At 35.0% G+C, this 26,504-nt stretch overlaps 1 protein-coding gene across 2 annotated transcripts in view; it reads right to left on the bottom strand.

Annotated features, from left to right (window-relative positions):
• Positions 1-26,504, bottom strand: part of skap1 (src kinase associated phosphoprotein 1) — a 258,909-nt gene that overhangs the window by 190,712 nt on the left and 41,693 nt on the right. The window contains exon 4 of one of the 2 annotated variants that reach the window (XM_039739883.1): positions 8,223-8,357. In XM_039739883.1, coding sequence (XP_039595817.1) covers positions 8,223-8,357 — 135 coding nt within the window. Of the gene's footprint in view, positions 1-8,222; positions 8,361-26,504 lie in introns of both variants that reach the window. The other variant, XM_039739882.1, reaches the window with a different exon arrangement.

Here is a 26,504-nt window from a genome sequence, read left to right as displayed (position 1 = left end):
TATATTAAAACAATGCATGCCTATTTAATAATTACTGTGGGAATAAACAGTGGTCGCCATAACAAGATGGGTAATCAGCTGTTGACTACTGAGTGAGCTCCTGTGTTCAGGTGCTTGCAGTTATTGAGGAGTCATATATTCATCAGAAGTGCAAACAAGTGAGGTGGTGAACATAGTAACTAAAGTTTTATTCTCTTTTAAACTTAGTTGTATAAATTACAGTATATTTGTGATGTGGCATAGTTGTCCAGGGTGAATCCAAGGACTGAGTCAAGAGGTACCACCAGGTACCCAGATAGGCCCGTGCTTCTTTATAATAAATACAAATCAGGATAAGGATGTCTAAAGAAACCAATTGAGTTGTTGTTGCATAATCATGCTGGCACTTCAGCACAGATGTTTATTTTAATAAATGCAAAGCTTTAGATTTTAAAATAATGGCCTCAGTTTTCACATTATTTTTCAGCTGTCTGCATGCATGGACCTCCTGTTGATTACAGAATGTATTTAAAAGTGTACTGCTTGAAAACACAACTCTGATTTCCAATATTCCAGAATAATTATCTATGCTCTTTACTATGAACAATCTTTTAACTGATGTGAGACAAATGATATCTTTTGAAGGCTGCCTGCCCACACCCCTAAAACTGTAAACCTGAACTTATTTAGCTCTATGGTCCTACACTCTCTAGTTTATTCAGTAAGTCACTTTGTAAAACTCTGATGGTACCAATGTTCATTTCTAAATTGAAGATGTATCTTTTCTCTATCAAAGTTACACAACTTAGTACAACAATTAATTAATTAGTCCATTATATGCACTCTGGCTAAAGAACAGTGCACTGGAAACAGCTAATTATGTTAAATTATGTTATACTCATTCCTTTTTTTATTTTATTGCATCCTCATTGTATCTTCACTGCTATAATTTCCATCTTCCTTGTATTTTGTGAGGTCCTATGTGTTGAACAGGTTGTTTGCTTTTTCAAGACTCCTCTAGCATTTTTTAAACAAAACATTTTCACCTAATTAGATTCTGTATGACAATGAGTTTCCTGGCAATATAAGCAATATAACTAATCCTAAAAATATGGGTAAGCAAAACTAAAGAAAAATGGCAGCTAATATTTTTTAAGCCTGCTTTTAAAATGACAGACAAACAATCTGACTCACAGTGAACTTATAACTACTTCCTCTATCATAAAAACACCAAAGTTCAGTTAATTTCTATTGACACCAAAACTGGTTAAACTGAATAATTCTAATACCTACTTTATTGTTTCCAGTTTGAAAACTAGCAACATGATTTGTATGTACTGCTGTTATATTAAAAGTGGAGTTTCAATTTCAGTTTCTGAAGGACCAATCTGGATGTAGGATTTCTTTTCTGCCACTTAATAAGTTAGTAGCTAATTACTGACACTAAAGGAACATACTTCTTGTGTCTTTGTTTTAATGGTCGCCTTAAAATTCAGAATCCTGAATTATTTCTTCTATCATTTACCAAAAGCTAAACATTAAAGCTGGCAACGCCAGCAAACTTCCTAAGGAGACCCAAACTCAGACATTTAGTTCTTAGAGAATCACCATGTTTGCTGCAACCAATTTCTTAATTAGAAGCAAATTCTCACTTTTTTGGAAACATTTTGTCTTTTTTCCAACAGGAGAATTCAGATATTTTGAGGCTCGGACAAAAACATATTTCTTATAAGTTCAGTTTTTTTTATTGAAATACACATTGTATGTTGGACAGATAGGAGCAGATCTGATCAATTCAGGTGGTCGTCTATTGGGTCACTTTGCATTTCATTATTGTTTGGCTGATAGTTAAGGAAAAGAAAAAAATGAAAGGTTCGGATTCAAAAAAGGGAAAAATTAGGGCAAAAGTAGCATGTTCATTAGCAGTAGTAATTGGATAATAATTCAGAAAATGTCTGAAGCAAAAACTTGTAGTGACTGCCATCCTCCTGGATTTAAGTCTGACATCCCTGAACTAGACTAATTCTTCTCAGTTGTATAACACATTAGATGAGACAACAAGGTAAAACCTACTCCCTGTCAAGTTCAGTAGGGGAGTAGTTATCCCTTCAGTGTTTATTTACACTTGTGTGATCCATGAATTTATCACTTTCTTAATACTGTGTTTACAGAATGTTTCCTATAAAAATATCTATATTTTACCTAAGTTAATACTGATGTTAGCAACCTAAAACAAAGTAATGCTGGTTCTCCACATGTTTGTCCTTCTATCACCCTTAATGTTTTCTCGTATATAAAAAAAAGTCTGATATTACTGACATTTAGGGAAAGAACACCATATCAATTTAAGTACCTGATTCAAGTATGTAAACACAACACATGCTAACTTGACACTTACAAAGCTAATCAAGGAGGGGGTATTTTCTTTACATATGTTGAATACTCATCTGTTTTTTTAAAGTTGTGTGATATACTTTTTAAGTTATTTTAGCATCTGCAGTTGACCACACTATTGTTACATCATTAACAGTAAGTGGCTGAAATTAAATTATATCCTTTGATTTTCATTATTCCTAGATTTCTTCTGTGTTTGTGTTATACTGAATGCTGAAACATTAAACAATTACTTAAGTGTTAATTGTTTTCCACGATTCAAGATATTCATCTTGCTTTCCTTTTGATTGGATTTCTTTTCTCTTCATCGACTAATTGTTTTTAGGCATCAGTTATTTTTCAGGTAAGCTTTTATGCCCCAGAGCTTCTCTTCCTGAGAAAGGACTCTAGTTGCTACTTTTCTTACTGTACCTCAACGTGTTGTTGGAGTTACAAACTTTGCTTTGTTTTTTTTTTAAACATGACACTCAATTCACAGTGGTCAAATTTCACTTCTTAACAACTGTTTGCTGATCAATTTTATTTTATTTTGTATCTTATGCTTATTAAAGCCTGGGATGGACTGGCTCCCTGTCCAGGACTTGATACTGTTTGGATATACTCTGGCCATTACTGACTCTGAACTGGATTAAGCAGGTTTGAGAATATATGTCTGAAATGAGATTTAGTACTCCATATCAAAAACACATGCAGCTCAATCTTACCTAGTAGAGGCAGCTATGTTCACCTAATTAACTTTGAATTTGGTTATGGAGAAAGCAGACTTGGACAGATTTGAACAGGTTCAATTAGGGTTCATCATCTGTAAAATAAGACACTACTTAAGGATTTTTTTTCTTGTCCCTATCAGACATATAGTAGTTGCTGGTCACCACTATTGTGTGTCTTGCTAAAATGTAATATTGGCAAAATTAAAAAGGACAGATGATCTGTGATCTAATATGGTGTCCATCTGTGGATCCTGCCTATTTGCTGGTTGCAACAGCTAGGCCCTGAAGGTTACAAAAGAGATAAACTCACTTAGGGTATGATCTGGCAAAGAGTCATATCCTAATTAGCGCCAGTTGAGCTGGCTAGGAGTTTTGAGTTCCTTGAGGAACATTACAACCAGTTGTTTGAAAAGAACTAATTCAGAACACATCAGATATCTACTTGTCTGAATCTTTTCCAGTAATTACTTCAGAGTACTGTAAAGAATATGTATGGTTAGTGAATTATCTTATCCTTTCCACTTATGCTGGATCTCCCTCTGTGATACTACTGCTTGACATAATTGTAGCCTTGATACTGATGACCAAAACTCTATCAAAAGGCTTCAGAAGATGTATGCTGGGCTTACTGAAATATGATCTTGCTCATTGTAGTCCTACCTCTAAAAGAGCGTGCAGTCTGTTGTTTATAGTGGTTACATTTCATTGTTAAAACTTTATATCAACTTGCCAGATACTGAAATGATCTGATGTTGACCTTTTCATCATTATTAGGACTTGTGCACACTTGTGTAAAATTTGCCTTTCCTACCTCCCTCGCATTCACTTTAGAAATCAATTTCTAACACTTTCACCAGTTGGTCACACTAAAATTATCCTTAATTTTTTTTATTCTCTTTAATTTCAAACCAGAGGTATCTGTAACTAGACTCTCAGTGGATCTTTAGTAATAAGTGTGCTGATTTAGATTCAAACATATTGCCAATTGATAACTATCAATCTATTCTGGTGTACTTCCATTTCATTCTTGTTTATTTACAGTCTTAATAGTTTGTAATTTAACAAGCATTAACAGATCTTGTACTTCATCTTATTACTATATATTGTATCCTAACCTGCTAGGTGTAGTGCCTTGTAATTAATTATGTGCTTTATGAAGGTAAAAAAATAAAATAAAATTTGAGTGATCAGTTCATTTTCTGAGACCATGCCATATAAAGTGCAAGTACACTTTCAAATAGTTACTGTTAAATCATTTTATTTTGTCATTTTTATTGTACTGGTGGTATTATAGACAGTATACTTGTAAGTAGGCTATTTTTAAAGGACTACAATTCATACAAATTATGTTGCACTTATGGCATATTGTAACACCAAAATATGCAAAAATGCACTAAAACATAAATGAACACTGAGTATCTTGAACTCTAATATAATGTCTGATGCATGGGTTGAAACTAAAGCTCTTGAAAAATAATGCCATAATTGGGACAATATACAGCTTAGCAAAACAGCTCTCCCATCTCAAAAACTGCTCAGATATTGTGAGGCAGCAGCTACTGTATAATGAATGAACATTGGTGCTGTTACTTGTGACTTATATCTTTCTTTTTGTATATATTATTTCAAGAACTTTATACACATACAGTATAGTTATGTTCATATAGCATCTTTCATCAAAGTGGAATGTGCTCCATGATTTTAACTATTCATTAGCACATTTCATTCACTTGTTAAATATCACACAAACATGTAGGTAGTGCTGGCAATGAGATTCTCTTTAATTCATGTCATTTACCTTTTTTAATTAGTTATTTTAGAGTTTTTGTTAACATATGCTTATTTGTAGCTATTGTACAGAACAAAACTTGAATTGCACCAGAACACTTGCCCCAGGTGGCAGTGACCCGACCCCCATACCTGATGTACGAGATTATGGTCAAGCAAGAGTGCAGTGGCCTTTTGTTTTGTAATTTTTTGCTCCCACTGTAAAGCAGACATTACCCTGGAGGTGAAGTTTTCAGTTTCAAATGAAATACACGGCTGCTCTTATCAGTCAAAGCATCACCCTGAAGCTACAGCAAGATCCAAGCAACCCTTCCAACTGTAAACCCATAAAAACTATAAAGGAATGCTGAAGTTTCCTCCCCTCCCCCTCAGCCCTTTTGGCACTTTGAATATCTGTCAGTGTTCAGCTCGATACCATCAGTCTGAAGAAAGGCCCGGTAACAATAACAAGCCGGTAGTCTGAATGTCAGACGGACTTCCATTCGTTTCTTTAATGAACCAGAAGCCATTAGTATTATAGAGAGTGTTATCACTGTGAATAATGATGTCAATTGTCGTGCTAGGTACACCACCAGCAAAGATAGAGGATTAGCAAGCAACAACTTTTTTCTATCCTCATCCAGATCCTAGGCTCTTTGCTTTGGTTAATTAAATTTAAACAGTACATATATTTAAACAAGTTGAATTTTTTTTTTTTTTGTATTTGAATTTAAGTTCTGTTTTCTCCCACTTTGTGACTGATAGTCAAGTAAATAAATACTGTATGTGCATAAACACATATATGAATGAACATCAGTTAGCTGTGAGATCTGTTGGAAATGACCAAATGTGCCAGCTTGTACACCCTCAAACTTGTGTTTGTTTTTGGTAAGGCTAGTAAACTGTTTTATATGTTATAGAGATATAATACATTTGAGTTGGGTTTCATCTAAACAGGCAGTAAATACTGTTTTTCATACTACAATAACAAACAAGGAGACATTTTCTATAGCACTGATAATTATATTTCAAAATCATGGACTGGTGTAGAATTATGCCATTTTGCATCTGTTTATGTGGAAGCCAGCTTCTGGTACCAGTGCAATGATATGTTACTCAAAACATTTAAGATAAGATAAATACAACTTCCCTTGAAATAATAAATGTCCATATATGCAGCCCAAGATCAATTTTAAAACAAGAATAATGAAATGTGGCATTAACAATTGCATAATAAGGCCTTATTATACATGCAACTTCTGCAATTGCATTTTAGAAATTTGGCAAAGAGGATGCTGGATGGCATCCAAAGTCTGCCCTAGATAGTATTACAATGTTTTCCTTTTATGGTTTCAGTTGAATTAAATTAGATGTTGGAAATGCATATGTTCCTAGAGACATTGTGTGCCTCCTTTAAAAGGAAGAAAAGCATCAGAATGAGCAAATCACAGCTGAGATAAACAGACGTATATTTTGACACTTTCTTAGTAACTTTTACATAACAGATTTTCCACCTGTGGATAGTAACTGTCTTAAAGAACAAAAAGTACAGTCTTAACCATATTTAACCATATTTTGCATAACATGACAGAAAGTTAGGGATTCAATTAATCATTAGTTGCCACGGTGTAAAATAATAAAAGACAATAAACAAGCTACTAGAAAACTTTACTATTTGCCTGCTATGCATACAAGTCACACTATTTCAAGAATGATTAAACACTGGTACATTTTTTTGAAATAATTTTTTTGCATCTCCTGTTTAAAACTGAACACATTTATCTCATTAACCCTCTCTGCTGGGCTTTGCATGGACTTTGGACTTATAGCCTTTTGGCATAAACCCTCCATTATCATACATTGCTCAACTTTGGCCACTAGAGGGAGCAGTACAACACTTGTTGTAGAAAGGCCTCCTATTTAAAAAGAAAGAAAGAAAGAAAAACCTGACAAACTCTTCATTTTCATAATAGGGGGTGTGTACAAATACATCACTGAAAAAAAACTAGGCTGGGGGTGGACATTGCTAGTCATGCTACAGTAGAGTGCCCACGTCAAATTTAGATCACTGAACACATACTTTCACTAATGTGAAACTGGCATTAAAGTACAAATTGCTCCAGACACAGAATAATAATATACTGTACATTTGTTGACTGATTTTCAAGTGTACTAATTAATCAGAATACATCCAATTTAAACAACGCTTATTCATTTAGGAATTAGCAGTTTACTTTTTTAAACTGCATTTTGAATTACATGATTTTTAATTTATACTGTATATACACAGCTCTCCAGCTCCCTTGAATTTCATTAATAAAACCTCTATATAGTCATAATTCCTATATAGTAAATGCATACAAGATGCTTAGGGCATGTGAGTAGTGAAAAAAAAAAATTAATAAACCCACAGAGGCTATTTCATTATTAGGCCCGATAACATATACGTATAGCCAGAATATGATTCTTATTTGCTTTTGTTTTGCAAAGTAAAGGCTAAGGACATCATTCCATCTCACTTCACACAGTGTTTTTCAGGGTACCACATAACACATCTGCATTTTCTTTTCTCAGAACCATTCCTGCAAATACCATTTCTTTTTTGAGAAATCTGCATTAGTTCTAATATACTAGGTATCATACATGGTAGTTTGCAGAGTATAAAAAGAATCCCTGAGTTCTAATTCTTTTGTGATTAAATCCAAAACCTTTAATGATATTACACGTTATAGTATTTTTAAACAAACTACTTGGCTTTTTTTTTACATTTAATGTAGTATTAGCCATTCTGAATATTGATTTATTTTCAAGAAAGGCATTAGATTCAAATTAAAATCTAATAAACCTTTTCTATACAAGTGCTACATACCCATGATCATGAGAACTAAGGAGAACTTAAAGTCTAAATTTTTCAATTATTTAGTTATCAATATCAAAACTAAACTAGACTGCAGTGACAGTTCACTAACAGGGATGGCAGAAGAGGGCTGTGTCTAAAACGTAATATGACATTCTTCTTTATGACCAGAGAACAGGAATGAAATGAAGCTTTACCTTTGTTTTAAGGTATTTTACTGTACATTCCTTGCACAGAACCATACGTAGCTATGAAGAGTGTAATCAATCATGTACCATCAGCTTCAATGAAACTTTCATTTTTACTAATGTCTCTGTTTCACAGTGATACTTATTTTATTTAACCACAAACACTCTTTTTGTGTGGTCCTTGTACTGAGAAAATGTTTATGATTTTAATATAAATGTATATTTTTGAAATTCCTTACATATAGTAATAGTATGGCTTGAAGCAGTTATATAACCAATGTTACTGGCCTAATAAATGAAAAACTAATAAAATAAAAAGTGTCTTACCTTCAGGGGAGCCATCGTCTTGATAGTCAGATGCTACAGAAACATTGTCAGATGGCAGTGAAGGAGCAAGACTTAAACTGTGATTGTCATCTGAGCTGTCTTCATGTTTTGACCCAGAGTACTGGCTGCCAGAGTCTGCTTTAATATGAATGGAAAAAAATGTTACTTCAAAATAAAAAGTCTAAATTTGGAATCTGATTTTTTTTTAAATACCATTCATTACTGAGGTCTAGTAATTAATTAAACTTTAGCTATAATTTTTCATAATGGAATTATATTGTTAATTTGACATATTTGATTTCATCAGGCATGGCAACATAAATCTTAATTTTTAATTACATGCTATAAAAAAATTCCATTGTATCTGCAGCCTCTAAGATTAGACTATCAAATGAAAGCAGCATGATTAGTGAAACCAGACTCTCCTTTGTTACAATTTACCTTAGAAATAAAATATGGCCAAACTGTGACTTGATCAAACATAGTACCATTAGTTGAGGTCTATTTAAAAACCCGAAAATGTTAAATGGGACTGTTATTTAATTTAAAATAATTGTTGAAGGCTCAACTCAAACTTTTAATTCACTTTACCTTACCCAGGATTGTAGTGAAGTTTACTGCAAAAACCTCCTCCAATGGTCTTAGTCTTTTACATTTCAGAAAACATGTTGTTAGCTGAATATACAGTACAAAATTATAGGAGTACATATTTTCAGTATTTTTTTGCACTATTTTAATTTTCCAGAATTACCCTACACTACTTTGGATTAGCTTCATATTAGGGCTGAACTTTTGGACTTTGCATGTTATTTCCAGGTTATCTTTTGTGTGGTGACTGTGGCTTTCTGCCACATTTAGTCAGTATGCAACCTCACTGTTGATGCTACACTACCTTGTTGTACTATGCTGCTCTACCTTATTTTAGAAATGCTACTACTACAATAACATGTTAAAAAAAAGTACATTTCCACTATTTTAAGATGTTCCAAATATTTAAAGATGAAATGAAACACAATTTCCCTGTTCTGAAAATGTGTAGAAAGCCACAAATTGTAATGACTGTATTTCTGGGTGGACCTCTGCTCTTTGTATTCATTCTATTCAAGTTTTTTTGTAGGAGATCCTGTGGTTAGTTTTAATAGAATGTGTGTTTAGACTGTTTGCATAAAACTTTATCATCGTCCAGCAAAGTTGTATTTGTTAATTTTTTTGGATAACGATCATTACACTTCCCTACTACTACTAGTACTGTTCATTAGCAATCACTTAGACACTGGCATTCCTTGCAAAAGGGAGTTTTTAACATATTCAGATATAATGTAAGTTTTGTACAAAATGTTTATCAGTGAATTGACAACTATACTGTATATTGAAACAAGTCTTTTCATATTGATCACTTTCTTTCAAGCACAATCAAGACATTACTTACTGCATAGTTAAAAATAGTTTGCTGGGGAATAGAACTAATAAGGAACATTAATCTTTTTGCAGGAGGAGATATATTTGTTAATTTCATTTACTGGACATGAGCGATTATTAGAAGAATCAAAGGTCATATAGGTCAACTAGAGGGTACAGATACTGAAAAAAATGTAAAAATAAACATGCACACGTGTCACTAAGACTACTTTTTTGTTTTGACTTCACACACTCACTAAATTATAAATTAATTTTTAACCTGTGATCCTGAACTGGATATGTGTTTTATAAAATGGATGAATAGATGGATAAAAGAATATTAAACATTCTCAAACTGACCTTAAAACTGAATTGAAATCATGGTTTCCTATTACAATAGGTTTGTGATTGGTTAAGTATTAACTGAACCAAATAAAATACTTAGAGTAAAAATATGTCAACCAATGATATTAACTGTGTATTATACCGTAAATATTCAGATAAGAAATATGGCATAGAAAGTGTCAACACAAATGTAGCATTACAAATGCCTCTCCAAATAGCACATTTCAGCATTAATCATCCTTTATGCAGCAGCTGATTAGATGATAGAATATAATTTCCCATATGCTACTATTAAGTTCGGCTTAATGTAATTAAGAAATTGATCAAATGTGCTGCAACATCACAAAAAGCAAGAGCTGACATAAACACTTTTGCTTCCATTGTAGGGAAAAAAAAATCTGAAAACAAATCATAGCCTACAAATATAAAACTGAAGAATGTATACCACAAATTAACCTTTTTATCTTAATTAAGTGTAATTTTTTCATGGATTTGAAATGTATTAGGATTTCTACTTCTACAAATGAAAATAATAAATAACATAAAAGCAGCAGCTGCTAAATAACTTTAGCTCCATTAGCTGATACAAGTTTTGGCTCTTACAACTAAGTTAAGCCCACCAAAGTCCAAAGTAATGCCTTGGAAATAGCATAGCACCCAACTTATTATAATTTATATCTCATCAAATTCATAATACATCATAAAGCTCATTCAACCAATCAGATAATAAGCATTGATCTGAGCAAACAATGCAGAAGAATGACCAATAGGACAATATATGTTGTCAGCAAAGGATAACATATTCACACATTTTAAAGCTCACTTTCTTCAACTGTTGCCATTAACTACGGCGTGCAAACATTAAAATATAGAACTCCTAATTGCTTCTGTAATGGCTTTTATTGTTAATTCTTTTATTTGTATTCGTCATAGTATTTAACCGTCAGCTTTCAAAACTAAAGAACAAGATAATTTTATCACATTGATGGAAGATATTGAACAGACAAATTAAATGTGTTAAAGTGATTACTGAATTTGAATTTTTGTCATATCTTACACCAATTATTTCTGATTCATTATTTTAAGCCTGAAAGTAATTTTATCATTTGCCGTTCCACTATTTTTCACCAGAGGCCACTGTACTTTATTCAAATACATTATACACAAATTTAAAAACAATAGGAGGCATGAAGTGTTCTGTAACAACTCTGGAGTGCAAGAGGTGGAGGAATGGACTTGTGGTGACTGGCCATTAAAGGTACTGTTGGTTTCTTCTGAGGCTGAGCCCACAACCACCTTCATCAGCCCCACCTCAAACTGCTCACCCGGGGTCTGAGGCAACCCATCTACCATACTTTCCCCAATTCTCTGAGCCAACCCAAAGCCACAGTACAAACTGGAGGCTCACCACTGGCCATGCACCCAGGCCAATATACTTTAACAGCTAGGAAAAGTGCTTCTTGAAGTTCTGTATGCTGATCTAACACCATCGTGCCAGGAGGCAAAACCTTTCCTTGTAAGCCATTTCATTGGTAAAAAGGACTGTCATTTTGGTCTCATCAGCAAATATATTAATTGAACTGGAATTTTGCCTGGTCAAAAAGTCATAGGGGAGACAAGGACTATAGGAGGTACTAGGAGGGGCACCACACTACCTGTGGATACTAATGTTGATGATTGATGTGGAGGAAGTAATGGTGGCTGTCCACACATGCTAGGATGTGTCAGCTAAGAAGTCCAAACTCCTGTCCCAGTGAATGGTAGAAAGTTCCAAATTTTGGTATAATAGTATTAAATTCTGAGCTACAGTTTATGAACTATACTGTGACATAGCAGTTTATGTTATCTTGGTGGCTAGGAAAGAGTGCAAGGGATGTAGCATCCTCTGTGGACCTTTTGTGGCATCACTGTTCCACCACCTGTCTCATTAATTATATAATCTTAATGAAAGTAACTGTTACAGATTAATATTTTTATCAGTATAATTGTTCTCTTTTTAAAGCATTTTATTACACAGTTTTTCTTTCTTTTTTGTTACACGGCAGCAGCATAGTGGAATTCTTATGTCATAGGTTGTGGGGTATGGGGGGCAGGGAAATCCATACAGAAAATAAGACTATAAGGATTACAGTATTAAACAGCATAAAATGTACAGAATGAAAAACAGAACTATGCAGACATACAAATTACACAAGGTAACATTAGAGCAAAAAACTGGAAAAAAAGTAAAGATGACATATGCAGATAAATGCAAATGGCAATACAGAAGTAATATAGAGTATGGCTAGACATGATGCAGTAAATTAGTACAGTACAGGGCAGGTAGGATTCAGATTTAATGAGAGTTCAGTGACCTTATAGCCGGATGAAAGAAACTGTCCCTAAAGTGGGTGGTGTATGTGGTAAAGCTATGGCATCAGTAATGATGTATTCAGCCCTTCTCAGGCAAGGGGTGGAATAGATGGTATGGAGCTGCGGAAGATCAGCCAACAGTCCTTTGGAGAAGCTTGTGGTGCTGGAATGTCAGGTTACCAAACCACACCATGATACATCTGGGAAGGATGCTATCAATGCTGAAGTGGTAGAAGTTCATCAGGATTTAAATCATCTTTTTTATAACATTAGAACATTTTAGAAGAGAACAGGCCATTCATCCCAACAAATCTCGCCAGTCCTATCCACATATTTCTTCCAAAAAAACATCAAGTCAAGTTTTGAAAGTCCCTAAAGTCTTACTGTCTACCACACTACTTGGTCGTTTATGCCAAGTGTCTGTTGTTCTTTGTGTAAAGAAAAACTTCCTAATGTTTGTGCAAAATTTACCCTTAACAAGTTTCCAACTGTGTCCACGTGTTCTTGATGAACTCATTTTAAATTAACAGTCTCGATCCATAAACATTTCAATCATGTCACCTTTTAATCTTCTTTTGCTTAAACTGTAAAGGCTCAACTCTTTTAATCTTTCCTCATTATTCAACCCCTGTAGCCCTGGAATCAGCTTAGTCACTTTTCTCTGGACCTTTTCTACTGCTGCTATTTCCTTTTTGTAGCCTGGAGACCAAAACTGCACACTGTATTCCAGATGAGGCATCACTAGTGCATTATAAAGGTTGAGCATAACCTTCTTGGACTTGTACTCCACACATTGTGCTATATAACCTAACATTCTGTTTGCCTTCTTAATGGCTTCTGAACACTGTCTAGAAGTCGATAGCTTAGAGTCCACTATGACTCCTAAATTATTCTCATAAGGTGTACTCTCGATTTTCCGGATGCCCATTGTGTATTCAGACCTAATATTTTTACTTCCTATGTGTAATACTTTACATTTACTGACATCAAATTTCATCTGCCACAAATCTGCCCAAGCCTGTAAGCTATCCAAGTCTTTTTGTAATGATATAACGGATTCCAAATTATCTGCTAATCCACCTATCTTGGTATCATCGGCAAACTTAATCAGCTTGCTACTTATATTCCTATCTAAATCATTTATATACATAAAAATAGCAACGGCCCTAGCACTGACCCCTGTGGAACACCACTCTCAACATCAGCCAATTCTGATGAGGTTCCTCATACCATCACCCTCTGCTTCCTGTGTCTGAGCCAATTCTGCACCCATCTAAAAACATCACCCTGAACTCTCACTTCTTTTAGTTTGATGCACAACCTCTCAGGTGGCACCTTATCAAATGCTTTCTGAAAGTCAAGACAAATAATATCATACGTTCCACTTTGATCATATGCTTTTGTTGCCTTCTCATAGAATTCCAGCATGGTAGTAAAACACGACCTCCCTCTTCTGAACCCATGCTAACTGATCAGAATAACTCCTTTCCTTGCCAGGTGTTACTCAATCTTATCCTTAATCATTCCTTCCATTAATTTTCCTGTGATGCATGTTAAGCTTACTGGCCTATAGTTGCTTGGATCTACCCTGTCTTCGTTTTTATATAATGGGATGATATTTGCCATTTCATAGTCCATTGGAATCTCTCCAATGCGCAGTGACTTCCTAAAATATGTGTCAAAGGTTTATATATGTACTCTCAAGCCTCCTTGAAGCCTCAAGAACTCGAGGGTAAATATTATCTGGTCCTGATCTTGTTGATTTGGTGGACCTCTCCTGAAGTGATGTTACCAGCACAGCACACCACAGCACAGGTGACCACACTGGCCATCACGAGTTGTAGAATATGTAAAAGGATGTCACATCCCACATTAAAAGAATACAGTCTCCTAAGAAAAAAAGAGCATTTCCTGCCCTTTCTTATATAGTTCCTCTATGCTATGTGACCAGTTCAGCCTGTAGTGGATGTGAACTCTCAAAGTACCTGTAGGTAATGGACCACCTCTACATCCACTACCTGAATAGTGGCTGGACATAGAGGCTGTCTGGTGCAGTCAAAGTCAATAACCAGTACCTTGGTTTTGCCAATGTTAAGTTGCAGATTCTTTCAGAACCAAGAAACGAAGTTCTCCACCTGACTCATATTCCATCTCATCCTCCTTATCGATACACCCAATAAGTGCAGAAAAGATTGATACACCCCATAAGAGTTTATCTTATAACTTATGGAGTGTATCAATAAGAACCCCTTATTGATAAACCCCGTAAGAACATAATTTTAGTTCTCACTCCAAAGCGTTTAGCCTTTTTAGGTAAAACAGCCTTTGCTGAGTCCTTTTAAGGATGCTGGGAGGTGTATATTGATTCAGGTTCGAGCAATGTATCATAAGCTCTCAGGTCATAGCGCATAGCACATAGATCTCAGATTGAGATCTATAGTACTATAGTACAGTCAGCCAGGCAGCACCGATCTCTTAGCAACGGACAAGTAGTATGTGCATATCTCTACCAAAATAGTTTCATTGCTGTTACTCTACATACCAAGCAAATTTCATTTCTGTTGTGTCCCTTTGTATAAAACTATACTAGGGCTCCACTGTCAGAAAGAGCACAACCCTAGAGTAGTAAATAATAAAATCTAGTTTTAGTTGCCTTCACACCTCTTACCCTCTTGCAACAGAAATTGCATGGATGCTTTTCTTATCAAAAGGAATGCCTTTATCCTGCTATGCCATAGGGCACGATTGCCCCATTAAGTTTCTGTTAGGACTACCTTGTACTTTCTGGCTCTGAAACAAAAGCAATCAACACATACCTAAAAGAGAACATGGTTATTCACTGAAAGGGATTTTTTTTTTGCTTTAAATATGATTACTGAAACCCTTCTACTGTACATTCCAAAATTAAAATCCTTTATAACTAATGTCTCATATCCTCACTCAAGTGTGTGAGTCAACTGTATAAATCAAGGTAAGTCACATCTAAAGTGTGCATATAATTTGAGGCAGGTCTGGGAAAAGGAAAATCATATTCAGTACAGCCACTGGGAACTATAAGTATTTAAGTCATGCCCTGTGGATTTGCAAATGACTTAGCATTTAAAAGTTGTTAGCAAATGACATTTTTTGTTATTTCCTAGGGGTGTACATGAAGGATATAAAGACTCACCTGAGCCATGTTTGGTAAGTTCATAAGACACTTAGAGAAAACAATCAGTTTTTCAGAAAGAAAAATTTCAGATTTACAAGTCTTACATTTTTGTAGGATACAAAATATCCAGCTAAAATAAAACCTGCATAATTTTGTCTGTTGTTTGTGATTGTGAAGTAGGTTTTATTTCTTCTTTAGTACTAAAGTTACTAAAAGATTTTCAGTCATGCCTTCATTTACTGTACATAATCTTAGTGAGTCTGAGGCAGGTAGCAGTGCACTCCTGTGAAGACAAGTTGCCTAGTGTGACAGAGCCAGCAACTTACCCCAACTAGTCCGTGACTGCCCTCAACAAAATCAAAGAGGTTTGATTTTCATTTTTAGTTGTAAGGACAGGCTCTGTGTGCATTAGAGCTAAAAACCAAAGAAAGTTCATCCAGAAGTAAAATGCATAAAATGCAGAGATTAGGAATAAGGAATGCTCATGTTTTGGACTTCACAAACAGAAGAGAAGCTCATTTGTCTGATGTCTCATGTTTTACGTACCACAAGAGAAGGGAAAAATAAAAAAAGAGCAGAGACTGCAGCTGAACTAACCATACCTGTTAACCCTTTGTAAAGCACTGGCTCTGGCAGGCAGCCCACTATTGGCTGTCAGAAAAAAAGACAAGCACGACTCTGCTGCAAAGCTGGCATACATTCAGTAAATTTGAATGACCAACGATTTTCAGTCACGTAAACTGACATGGTCCAGCGATGAGATTAGCAACTGCAGTCAGTAAGTCTGACATGTCCAATGACTAGAAATTATGTAATGTGACATGGGCTTAAGGTGATGATCATTATTGAACTACTCTCATTCCTTCCACTTCCATCCACCATATTGTTGTATTTTCTAACCATAGCAATCTAGTATATTTAAGTACAGCAAAGGCTCAATCCCTAGTTATTCTTGAAGTTTAATTTTGCATTGGCTAGTTAAAAATAAAATTAATTTCTTATCCAGGCAATACAATGACAAGGATTCTGGGACCTGCCATATATTCCCATTACTGCACAGAAGAATAAGTGATTTTTGATCATATAACTGCCAGAAATCTTGTATCATGGACCATAGACATTGTCTCCTAAAATACTTCTGGTTTCTTACTCTACAGTATACATATATATGGAATCTCCTTCTGTGATATGCCAGAGCTGAAGTGGTTTACTGCTTTTAAGCATACAATCAAGCTCTGAAATCACAACCTTCATGCCAATTTTTCTGTTCAAATGGTGTCTGCAAATTGCATGCTCAGGAATATTTAGTCTTTCTGCTTGCCATTAGGCAGCTCTTTTGTATCGAAAGGCCCATGAATATACATTCAACACCCACCACACACCTTTTGCAAGAAAATAATAAGAGACTCGTGTCCAGTTCTTAGTAGGACACTAAGTTTTGCAAGACAAATTGGCGGTGAATTTATTGATCTACTGTCTTTGAATTGCATCAATGATCTCAAAAACCTAGGTCAGGTTTAACAGACAATCATCTGAGCATGGCTTTAAGCTGTTTTTTTTTTCATTCATTGCTGTTGGTGTTATTTCTGAGAATCTTCTGTTGTGTTTGGGATTGAAAGATGGCCACAATATATTGTCATTGTGACGATTGTGAATGATGTATTAAATGGCTAGTTTCTCAAGAAAAAGATGTGAGGAATCAAAATTCTCAGCTCATCTGATCTTTTTAGGAAAAGCAGAACTATGTCACAATGACATTCTAATTAATTTCACATTATTTGTGCTACCTAGACTTTACTTGAGCACAGAAATTTTCTTGTGAATATTTTCTATCTGATGTAGGTATTAACAAACCATGTGTACTTTACCATGGTTTTGTATTGTTTTTCCCTTTCCTTAGTTATTCTTTATCTTGGCTTGGTGCATTTGGTGCCTGCTGACGATATTATTAGACATATTAGGAGTAGTATACTGGTATGCAATATAATTTGAGAAAAACGTGTAGCATTTATCATGATTTGCAAATATACATATAGCACTGTACAAAGAAGAGCTTATTTTTAAATAAGTAAGCCTTTCGTTTATCACATACTTGAGTTATCGCTTTAGCATTAACAGCCATAATAAGATGATACACTCTTTATGGAGGCTGTAAGAGAAACAGTGGTGGAGCAGCAGAGGTCAATGCCTGTTGTCTGTCTTCCTTCTTGTACTGATGCTGCAACCAACAAATGGCCACAAACTATCAATAAGTAAAAAAATGTTATGTTCATAGTGCTCCAATCTTCAGGAAACGGACTAGCCATTTTACACAACAGCTTGCACGTCTTTTTTTCTGATCTGTGCAGAAGTTTAGCACTTTTTTCTTCTATCAAGAAGACAGAAATGCTGTTAAACTAGTAATACTGTAAATATTTCATTATCATTGTTATTTCACAGGGTGCTACAGTATATGTATTTAGACTCTTGGATTGCCCATTAAGGTTTGCTTTGATTGGTGATGCACCACATGGCTAATTCTATGCACCACCTTCCCTTACACAGACATGTTGTGTGGCTACAAATACTGGTTTGAGCCACTCAACACCGACAGTTAAAGTATGTATACCAGTGACCCACACCAGCTCAACTGAGCCTTAATTGCAATGACCTGTACACTTTATGAGCAACATACAGCCAATTTGAGAGATGGTCAAATGGCCAGTCCCAAATGGAGTCGTAAGTTTGGGCATGATTGAAAACTACATAAAACAGGCTTAAATAACTTTAACTAACATTCATAATAATATTTCTTCTATTCAATGTCCATAATAACATTTCATCTAATTATCTTTTTATAAATGAAGTACTCAATAAAATATTTGTAAAACAACATAAGGGGATGAAAAAACTTCAATTAACTTTCATAATGCAAATTCTTTTAGTTCATCTTCATAACATTATTTATTTTATTTAAGTCTGAAGTATTCAAAATATATTTGTAACACTACATAAAACAGCAAAATATTATTAATTTACATTAATCTATGCATCCACTGTATGCAGGACCTGCAACTCTTCTCCTGGGTGACACATTCATCTCACTGGCAAGGCAGATTTAAAGTGACGGACTTTTCTCTCCAATTACAGCATGGAGCCTCATTTAACTCCAATCTGCTCTCCCAGCAGAGACGCTTTAATCAACTCTGCATCTCCAGCACCACTGCCAGCACAGGGGACAGACTGCTCTCATTGCATCATGTAAAATACAGTTTTCATTAATTAGCAGAAGCTCATTTACTGCCAGAGACATGGGAAGACAGAGCCAGAGATTATAGAACATGTCAAATTTGTAAATAAAAAAAAAGCATTACCACCCACACAAACACACCTACAAAACATCACATAAAATATGACAATACTGTATGTGTAGACCTCTGAAATAGCTTAAAGAACACTGTTTAAGAAGCAGCTTATGGGCTCATTTAATAAATATGCAACCCCTCCAAACAATATGCCTTCACCACAATGAACAATCACTTAAAGCTAATATAGAGAAAAATTACATTAAATAAAAAACAACAAATAATTAAAATTAAAGATATTTGTGATATGCATATAAGAGAATAGAATAGAATAATGAAGGAATGATAAAATGTAGTCTTTTCCGACACTTTAGTCATTATTATAGCTATACTCCTGTTCTTTTTCAGTCATATATGTTTGGTTGTATCTAAGTTACCACCAATTCTTTCCAGACCTTAGGAAAGTTAAGATATCTTGCAGTGTATTGCCCAGTTCTCTTTTTGTTTAAGAACAAGAGAAACAGACCTATTTTCTTTCACATTGCAATTTTTCATTTCTTAGGTTTTGTTATCAGAATACCTATTGTTTTTAATTATGCAAATGTTATCAGAAATTATATCATAGAGCTTTATCAATCTGATTATATCTGTACATGTATTCATGCAAAAATAATCTATACAACAAAACTAAAGTGTCATATAAGAAATAAATATAACACTGCCAAGTTCATAAATTGTTCATTTAAATTTAAAAAATTAGCTTAACACAGTGTTTTATGAACATTTTATATTCAATCAAAGTATGCATACAAATGAAAAATACATGCAAGAATTTTTACAGTTTCACAAAGTCAGTAGCTAAGAATTTTAAAACCATTATTGTCAAGTCACAGAGTTGCCCAGTCTTTTATTTAATATGTAAATACAGGAGAGTAGCATGGTATCACAATGGATAATATTGTTGCCTCACTGCTCCATTTGGAAGGGTTTTAATCCTCGTCTACACACTGTGTGGATTCTCCATATGTCTGAGTTGGTTGGTCTCCTGTTGCTCAGGTTTCCTCTTACATCCTAAAGATGTGTGTATTAGCTTAAATGGTGACTTTATGTTAGCCCAATTAATGGGTATGGTGAGCATGTGCATCAGTATGCCACACAATGGACTAGCACTCCATCCAAGATTGGTTCCTGGCTTGTGCCCAAGTGATCTGGGAGAGGTTCCATCTCCCACAACTGTCACAAACTGGATTTGGATGGTTTGATAATGTATGGATAAATGGACAGAATATAAAAAAAAAATTATATCACTAATAACAATAAAATAAAAAATGTTTCTCTCAATATTCTATATTACAAAAAAAGTTTCTCTCAATATTCTATATTACAAAAATAATGAGGACAATAATGAAGTATAAATAATTAAGTGAGTGAGTAAAAACTATAAATGTGAGAATTTCATACAACACAACAAAGTGTGCAGAAAACGAAGGTGCCTAAATATATTGACTGTATCTATTGATGTGAGAATGTAAGTTCAGTGATTCAAGTTAGATAATTGGTATGTGCAGTTGGCTTTTTCAGGAGGTCATTTTTGAAATGGTAGTGTTTTGCTTATCTGTGCAATTTTGTTTATTCGTTTATTAAGATTAAGGCTGTATATTTATACTAATTTGCATCACATTTTCTCCATCCTGGCCATACCAACAGTTTTTTTTGTACAGTTTCCTCCCTTATGCATCTGTTTGATAGAACCACCACCAGTTAAATTCCTACTGCTATACTTATGGAAATACAGTTAATATTATATTTCCAGTGTAACTGAAAACCCAGCCCAGCGAATGCCTAAGTAATACCATCCCTATGTCAAGTATAGTTGTGGTATTTCCAAACAATATCATATTCCACCCTTCCATCCACATTGTTGTAACTCATTATCCACGGTAGGGTCGTGGGGAGGCTGGGACCTTTCCCATCAAGTATTGGGAGCAAGGCAGGACCAACACCTGGACAATGAGCCAGCCCATTACAGGATGAACACTCTCCACAATCTCGCTCGCACATTCACACTAGCGCTAATTTAGAAACAGCAATCCATCTAACAGGCATGCGCTTGGACTGTAGGAGGTAACACAGTGTATAAATGAGGCCAAGTCAAAGCTTGGACTTAAATCTGCCTGAAAATATGTTACAATGGTAGAAGATTGCTTTTGAGATCCTCATCCAACTTTACAGAAGTCAAATTATTTAGTTAATAAGAAACAGTTCATTCTGCACAATCCACATTTTTAAACCTAATAAAAGATTTATCCCAAGTGACTAACGCTACTGAAGTAGAGTGGTCTCTGATGGATGAATATGTACTATATTTATCAAATGTTTCTGTTCTCAGAACTCTTCAAAATATAACATTAAAGGAACAAAATACTTTCATATGCATAATACGTCTGAGAAAGTCAATAGAACAGTATACTGTACTGTATATCAGAGTATGAAGAAGGACACTATACTTCATGCTTTTTGTTTGTTACATTGTAGTAAACTTAATTAAGGCGTTACAAATTAATCACCACCAATTAATAAACACTTCTAGGTATCTTAATAAGCACAACCTGGTTAAACATCCGTTTATTAGAATCAGAATCAGAAAATATAGCTTTCTTTCAAACACTAAAACTAACAGAAAGATTAATGTTATGTAAAAGTTACACATTAATTAAGACAAGTGATTATCTAATTAAATATCATACATGTGGTGCAGTGGTAGCGCTTCTGCCTTGCAGTAAGGAGATCATGGGTAGCGCTTTGAGCAGTGAGAAAAATGCTATATAAATAAAATGAATTATTAATTATTATAAATACTAACTTAAAAGAGAACTTCCATAGAGCCAAGTTTGACTCAAGAATGTATTTGCTTACACACAGCAAAATGTTTGAAATCACAAATAGGTTTTAGTGGTGAAAAAAGTACAATGTGAAAGACCATTCTCTAGGGAAAAATGGTTCAATAATTTCAATAGGCACTCTGGCGCCCAACCATTTAAACAAAGATTGTAAGCAAGATCTTAAAATCAATGCGCTATTTGAGGAGGCCATAGTAATTTCTTTACAATGATGTTCTTGTAGAAGACTAACCTTTTAAGATTATTTATACCTGGTTTTGACATCATCATATACTTAGCATAATGTAGCTTCCTGGTACATTACACTTCAATTTGTTTCAGATTATTATCATATAGACAGATGTAGCATTATTTTGTAAGCCATAATGGAAAAATATTCTATAACAAGTCAGGTTATAAGCAGTTGCAGGAAGCCAATTCAAAACGGACAATTCAATTTAAATTTTAAAAATATACTGTAAACGCCTCAGTAAGGATTTTTGAAAAGTAACTGAAAAGCAAAACAGAATAAGTGTGCTAACTTACAATACTATATCATACATAAGTTCAGTTTCAGTACTAAATGTTTTTTCACTTCAACAGCAACCAGGCAGTGCAGTTGGTACTAATTACAAACCTATATTCAGCACCATGAAAAAGTTTGAACATCCCTGGCAGAAATTACATATTTTTGACATTTAAAGTAAAAATAGTAAATACAACTTCAACAGCACTCTACTAATGTACATTTACAATTTTTTTTAAACTGAAAAAATATAAAAAAAATAAATAAAAATAAAAATAAGAGTAATTGTGACATTAACAAAAGTTTAGGCACCCTTTCAGTTGTAAGGGCACAGAACTTCTTAGTTACTATTCTGGTCTGGTTTAGCTCATCAAGTGTTAGTCTGCTTAAGAACAGTTATTAGGAATTGTTAATTGGTTACAGTGCCAGAGCCTAATACATTCTCTGACTCTTCAAACATTGTGCAAAACTTATTGTGGAGGAAGGCAAAACAAAACTCCCATACGACTGCAAAGGACCTTAGGTGAGAAAGGAGTGGTGGTGCTCTGTTCTAATGTGTAGCCTTACTCACATGGATATAGCCTTAATGGAAGAGCTATCAGAAGCAAATCTTACCTGCAATATCACCACAGAAAACAACATCTCAATTATGCGAGGCAACATCTGCATGAAAACACAGGCATTTTGGAACTAAGTGCTATGGACAGCTGAAGGTAGAAATCAAACTCTTTGGCAATAACTATTAAAGATTTGTTTGGAGAAAAAAGGAGAAACATTTGAAGACCTTGCAAACTGTTAGGTACAGGGGTGGATATGTTATAATCTAGAGATGTGTGGCAGATAGTAACAGAGAAAACATTGTGCTAGTACAGAGAACAACAGATTCCACTAAACATGAATAAATCTTCGAGTAGATTATCAGTGAGTCAGGAAATTGAAGCTACAACCCCAATTCCAATGAAGTTGGGACGTTGTGTAAAACGTAAATAAAAACAGAATACAATGATTTGCAAATCCTTTTCAACCTATAGTCAATTGAATACACTACAAAGACAAGATATTGAATGTTCAAACTGATAAGCTTTATTGTTGTTTTGCAAATCTTCACTCATTTTGAATTTGATGCCTGCAACACTTTCCAAAAAAGCTGGGAGAGGGGCATGTTTACCACTGTGTTATATCACCTTACCTTTTAACAACACTCAATAAGCGTTTGGGAACTGAGGACACTAATTGTTGAAGCTGTGTAGGTGGAATTCTTTCCCATTCTTCCTTGATGTAAAACTTTAGTTGCTCAACAGTTTGGGGTTTCCGCTGTCGTATTTTGCGCTTCATAATGCGCCACACATTTTCAATGGGAGACAGGTCTGGACAGCAGGCAGGCCAGTCTAGTACCCGCACTCTTTTACTACGAAGCCACACTGTTGTAACACATGCAGAATGTGGCTTCGCATTGTCCTGCTGAAATAAGCAGGGATGTCCCTGAAAAAGACGTCGCTTGGATGGCAACATATGTTGCTCCAAAACCTGTATGTACCTTTCAGCATTAATGGTGCCTTCACAGATGTGCAAGTTACCCATGCCATGGGCACTAACACACCCCCATACCATCACAGATGCTGGCTTTTGAACTTTGCGCTGATAACAGTCCGATGGTCCTTTTCCTCTTTGGCCCGGAGGACACAACGTCCATGATTTTCAAAAACAACCTGAAACGTGGACTCAGTCAGTCCATCTCAGATGAGCTTGCGCCCAGAGAAGCCGGCAGCGTTTCTGGGTGTTGTTGATATATGGCTTTCACTTTGCATGGTAGAATTTTAACTTGCACTTGTAGATGTAGCGATGAACTGTTTTAACTGACAATGGTTTTCTGAAGTATTCCTGAGCCCACGTGGTAATATCCTTTAGAGAATGATGTTGGTTTTTAATGCAGTGCCGTTGAAGGGATCGAAGGTCACGGGCATCCAGTGTTGGTATTCGGCCTTGTCGCTTACGTGCAGAGATTTCTCCAGATTCTCTGAATCTTTTGATGATATTATGGACAGTAGATGATGAAATCCCTAGATTCCTTGCAATTGTACATTGAGAAACGTTGTTCTTAAACTGTTGGACTATTTGCCCACACAGTTGTTCACAAAGTGGTGAACCTCGCCCCATCCTCGCTTGTGAACGACTGAGCCTTTTGGGGATGCTCCTTTTATACCCAATCATGACAAACACCTGTTTCCAATTAACCTGTTCACCTGTGGAATGTTCAAAACAGATGTTTTTTGAATATTCTTTAACTTTCCCAGTCTTTTGCTGCCCCTGTCCCAGCTTTTTTGGAAAGTGTTGCAGGCATCAAATTCAAAATGAGTGAAGATTTGCAAAACAACAACAAACTTTATCAGTTTGAACATTAGATATCTTGTCTTCGTAGTGTATTCAATTGACTATAGGTTGAAAAGGATTTGCAAATCATTGTATTCTGTTTTTATTTACGTTTTACACAACGTCCCAACTTCATTGGAATTGGGGTTGTAAAAAAAGGGATGGATTCCACAACAAGACAATGATCTAAAACCCACTTTGAAATGTATTACATTTTTCCTTCTCCACTTTAAGCCCACCTGGGAGTACACCAAACAGCAGTTAACGAATTAGGAGTGACTGTGACACCAAGGCTGCCCGAGATGCATTTATAGATTTTGGTCCAGAATGATGTTAATTTGCTGTACATCCAAAACATGTTTTGGGCTCACTGATATCTAATTCTGCAATGAGGACTGGACTACAACTTAAGTGTGATAGAGGTAATGAGCCCAAAAGTTTAAAGAATGAGAAAGAGAAAGATAGGGAGGTGACTTTATAGTACTTTGTTGCTTGGTACTCAGTGGTTTTTATAGTGGACAAGACGTACCTTGAGACAAAACGTATTATAAGTTGTCACGTGTGCCTGGGGATCACCTTCCTGTCTCTGTTGAGGTAAGTGATTCCACTCCGGGACAAAAATGCTGTCACCAAATGTTTTCTCTCTTTCTCTTGCAGTTCCAAGAAAATGCAAAAAGAGGATGCCTTGACCCACCCCAGTGTCTAGAACAGGCCCTGCCCCTTCAACTTGGATGCCATAAAAACAGGAGGTCCCCAAAACATGGCGGTACTGTTTGGACCTGGAATCCGACCTGGACAGACCTTTATTTGTGCCAACGTGCACCATTTTCGTTTGCACTTGCTTATTAAACAGGGTCACTTGGTTGGTGCCCAACATTCAAAGTCGTCTCTTACTTTGTCAAACTCAGTCACACAGTAAATAAGTAAAAAATACATGAGTTCCAGTGGGACATACAGGATTTTTTTTCCTGTTCATTTGTTTGAAGCATTGTGTTTTCCATTTGATTATCCTTCCTGTTTGTGTTTCTGGTTATTAAATGCTGATACACAGGTTTGAGATAAAGCACATAAAAACAATCAATTTTGAGTAATAATATGTTTGGCAAAAGTGTACATTCATAATCAGTTTTAGAATTCACCTATATTCCTATAATAAATTAAAATCAAATTAGTCCAAGTATTAAGCCAAGGTATATTTTGTCCTTCAGTTTTCTTTTATGCTTCTATATACCAGTGGCTACCTTTCGAGGTTACATGTCCATCAATGACATACAACAATGCACAGTTCACAGCAGGTACACTGATAACAATCATTTTGTTTCATGTTTTGTTTGTATTTTTAAAAAATGTTTTACGATTGTACAAGCAAGCTGTACTAAAAATGAAATATATTTAAGACACAATATATTAGCTCTTCCTCTGGTAACCAAAAATTGCAATGACCCTATTAACCATCAACTAACTAATCTTTTCTGAAACTGCTACAAACATTTTCTGAGACTTATGAAGACTTTGGGAATAAGTGTTGTTCGAAGCTTCTTGTTCATTTTTTTTTAAATGTTTTTACTTGTTTTATTCTTTGAGTAAAGGCATCTGCTAAACAAAATGTATTTTTAATATACTGTATGTCTTGAATTTTTATATTTAGATTTTATTCACTATTATATTTTAATACATTTCCCAATTCTGTCATTTTGTAAAACTTAGTAAAATGTAAACTGAGATTAAGTGGTTCTAATTAACAATTAATATCGAGTTAATCTAATTCTTGGCTAATTTAGAAAAATATGTATATATTGAAACTACTCTCTTGCTTCACCAGCCAATCAAAACATTCCCCAATTAATATTCAAACATGAAAATATGTGCTGCATTTCCAGTAGCTATCCACTAGGGTGGGCTGCAGTGCACAGGATGCTTGCAAAAGTAAGTTATCTGATTTTATGAGCTTTTATGAAACAGTTGTAATTTGACATA

The sequence above is a fragment of the Polypterus senegalus genome, chromosome 17 (assembly GCF_016835505.1).
Source record: "Polypterus senegalus isolate Bchr_013 chromosome 17, ASM1683550v1, whole genome shotgun sequence".
In the NCBI taxonomy this organism is placed as follows: domain Eukaryota; kingdom Metazoa; phylum Chordata; class Cladistia; order Polypteriformes; family Polypteridae; genus Polypterus; species Polypterus senegalus.
This window is presented reverse-complemented; position numbering and strand designations above follow the sequence as displayed.